The following is a 3,161-nucleotide window of genomic DNA, read 5'->3' on the forward strand; positions in this document are numbered from 1 at the left end:
TTCGTCTTTACAACGTTTAATTGCAATAAGTTTACAATGTTAACACAAGCGCCATAAACACGAAAAGACCTGCTCTGCATTATGTAATAATCATCTATGATACAACGAGCGTGGAATACAATAGTAATTGAAGTACCTATTTAGTGTAAGATAGATTAGATTCATGGTTACTGTCCCGTTCCATCACTGAAGCAAACATTTGTGGCGGTTTAGTCGCAAACGCCTCTGCTAAATTTCGAAACGAAATCTTGCTCTGGTACTTTGCAATTCCAGAAATTACATCTGTACTAGATATGGTAAACTATTAATTGTGGAGAAATGCATTTGGGATAGTTATTCCATCTTTCCCTCAAGAGTGAATAATCCTCTGATTTTACATTTTAAGAAATCCTGTTTGAATCTGCACGATGTAAGTAACAACTTTTCATGCACTTGGCTGCATTCGACGTGAAGCGAAGTCGATAGCAAGCAAATCCCTTTTAATGCCATTGAAAACCATGACAACAAGGAACAAACTCGGACTTATCCCAAAAAGTTAAAGCACATTGTGCTCAGGCGTCAATCATCTATTATTTGATGACTGAACAAATGCAAAATCTTGACTGGAACAAATGCTTCCAACAGGTCTGGGACGTTGGTCTACATTTCCTCTATTGTTTGCAGCCTAGCAGTTGGCATGTATTTGTGTTCTCCCGGTTTCGACCACCCAGGATGTTGTGAGGGAGTTTGTGGAGCATGGACAGTGTCACAGAAGCAGCTTGATAGGTGGCACAAACAGGCATGGCATGGGAATATTTCCCTGAAGATTACCTACAGAAATTGTCTCGATGGCCAACACGGGGTTAGTGCCATGCTAGTTGCTCACGTCACCAAAAGCTCAGCATTTTAGCACGATTAAATTACCATTTTTGCTGAATGTTTAGAAATTAAAAACGAATGTTACACAAGGTACCCTTTGATCAACTAATTGGCGTTGTATTTGAATGTAAATAAAGTTGAATACTTCTTGACATTATACACAAAATATTAAGACTTTGAATAAAATTAAAGCAAGCTGACAATGAAAATGTTGTTATCGTAGCTGCCTTTCGTCAGAATCAGTTTTACTTGGCTTGCTCTGCCTGTGAGTTTTGCTCATCATTAAATACTTCCTTTGCATTTTTGCCAAGGAAATCCATATTAGGAATAGATTTACAGAAATAGGCTTGAGCGAAAATGCTCACCTTATGCGTTTAAATTCAGTGTGTTCAGTTCACTTTAAAAAACATATACGGGGGGTTGTTAGCAAATGAATAAGTAATTAAATGAACTAGCGAAACCTGTCACTGCTTCTTTACTTTGTATGCAAATAATGGGGAGGGGGAAGGGATGTCGTTCCACTAACCACCCAAGATGTAATTCACTAATTCACTAACACAATTACCATTATCTGTTGGCTACTTTCCTTGCTAATCACGCAGAATATGTAATGGTGAATCCAGTTTCCTGCTGTCTTTAGGAAGTGCCGGTTTATTCTCTGGTAGGGTTGCACCTACTCTCATTAATGATTTGGTACTTGACTGATGCAGGTGCTTGGGGTCCTATGGTCAGGAACCATCTAAAGGTTGTCACTGTTTGCGGGGAAGAGGACTTCTTGTATAAACACAAGACGTTCTCTCTTATCTCTCCATTATTTGCAGCGAAATATAATTGTTCCAAGTTCCTCGAAAGCAAAAAAAAAACTGCTTCTACTCCCTTTAACGTGCTAGTAATATATTTTTCTCCGGAAATTTGGTGAGAGTCTGATAATTGCGAACATGTCGATTACGAGAACCAACTTTACAGTGCGCAGTATTTTAGATTTGCCAGATCAACGTGCAACAGACAATCTTAATGATTGGGATCAAGGAGGTGGAAAAGTTACTCAATCTACTGCCATGAGGAGCGAGGCAGGCCCACGCCCGCAACGAGACTATTCCAAATTGTCTTATTCTGGGTGGTTTGGTTCTGACAAGATGTGTAAGTATCGAAATTAGATTTGGGTGCCTGATGCTGATTTGCTGTCTTGGTTTCATGCGAAGTATCTTTGACAGGACACATGTTTCCTTATAGCATCTGATGAGAGCGGCATCGATCGAGCTTCAGAGGGTCCTGTCCAAAGGAAAGGCTCTACCTCCATCACGAAGAACGAGAAGAAGAAGAAACGGCGGGTCCTGTTCTCCAAAGCACAAACGTTCGAACTTGAGCGAAGGTTTCGGCAGCAACGTTACCTGTCCGCCCCCGAGCGCGAACACTTCGCCCACCGCCTGAGGCTGACTCCGACTCAGGTGAAGATCTGGTTCCAAAATCACAGGTATAAAATGAAGAGAGCCCAGGTAGAAGGCAGTTTGCAGGTGGATGTAAACCAGCCCCAACTGGTGCGCAGAGTCGCAGTCCCAGTGCTGGTCAAAGATGGCAAGCCTTGCCACACTTGCTCTATTACTTCCATACAGATCCGGGACAAGCCCGGACATACTGTTCACCTCGGTAATTCCTACACTGCTTTCGCAGTCCGTGGCTTCCAACAGGTGCAGCATGCTGGGCCGCTGGGCGCCTTCCAGAGCTATCATCACCTGACGCATCCTGCAATACGGAGACAACAGTGGAGCTGGTGAATGGCAGGCACTTTGAACTCCAATAACTTATGCTATTATTTGATGTACAAAGTAATAATGTTATAGTCCAGCAACTTCGTGAGTAGTGGCATTTCCCATATTATCATTATATTTTCTGCTTTGTTCTTACACATTGCATTTCCAAAACGGTGCCTAACTTTTCTTTTGATCGTTTCCAAGAATGTAGCTGTTCCGTGCACATCTTGTTTTCCAAAGGACCATTTAAAAAAAAGTGGTTTATAGATGTAATATAATCCGGAACTAAACGAATGAAAACGATTGTACGTCTACAAGGTATAGAACATGCCAGCAGCACAATTTGTTAGTTTATTCGTGGTAATTTATTTGATCTGAAATAGTAACGTGTAAATACAACTTACATTGTTATAAATACAACTTACATTGTTATAAATACAGTTTCTGAAAGTGTGTCAAATTACATTTTTCAGTTGTTTTGATAAGATCGAATTTAATGACCAACCATTTGTTACGGTGTTGGTAATTTCAAATATTGTTTCAGTGTGAAGC

At 40.7% G+C, this 3,161-nt stretch overlaps 1 protein-coding gene across 1 annotated transcript; it reads left to right on the forward strand.

The window, feature by feature from the left end:
• The first annotated feature begins 1,796 nt into the window (after positions 1-1,796).
• On the forward strand, positions 1,797-2,847 carry nkx2.9 (NK2 transcription factor related, locus 9 (Drosophila)). The gene is made up of 3 exons (XM_078407168.1): positions 1,797-1,998; positions 2,092-2,711; positions 2,814-2,847. Exons 1-2 carry the CDS (start codon positions 1,797-1,799, stop codon positions 2,631-2,633), a joined length of 744 nt encoding a protein of 247 aa, XP_078263294.1. The 3' UTR covers positions 2,634-2,711; positions 2,814-2,847.
• The last annotated feature ends 314 nt before the right edge of the window (positions 2,848-3,161 follow it).

This window comes from Rhinoraja longicauda, chromosome 10 (genome assembly GCF_053455715.1).
Source record: "Rhinoraja longicauda isolate Sanriku21f chromosome 10, sRhiLon1.1, whole genome shotgun sequence".
NCBI lineage: Eukaryota > Metazoa > Chordata > Chondrichthyes > Rajiformes > Arhynchobatidae > Rhinoraja > Rhinoraja longicauda.

What these genes read in the sequence shown, in the direction of transcription:
- nkx2.9 (XM_078407168.1), top strand. Translation starts at nt 1,797, where the DNA reads ATGTCGATTACGAGAACCAACTTTACAGTGCGCAGTATTTTAGATTTG. An exon ending in GTTTGGTTCTGACAAGATGT is followed by an intron (nt 1,999 to 2,091) that starts GTAAGTATCGAA and finishes GTTTCCTTATAG; the next exon opens with CATCTGATGAGAGCGGCATC.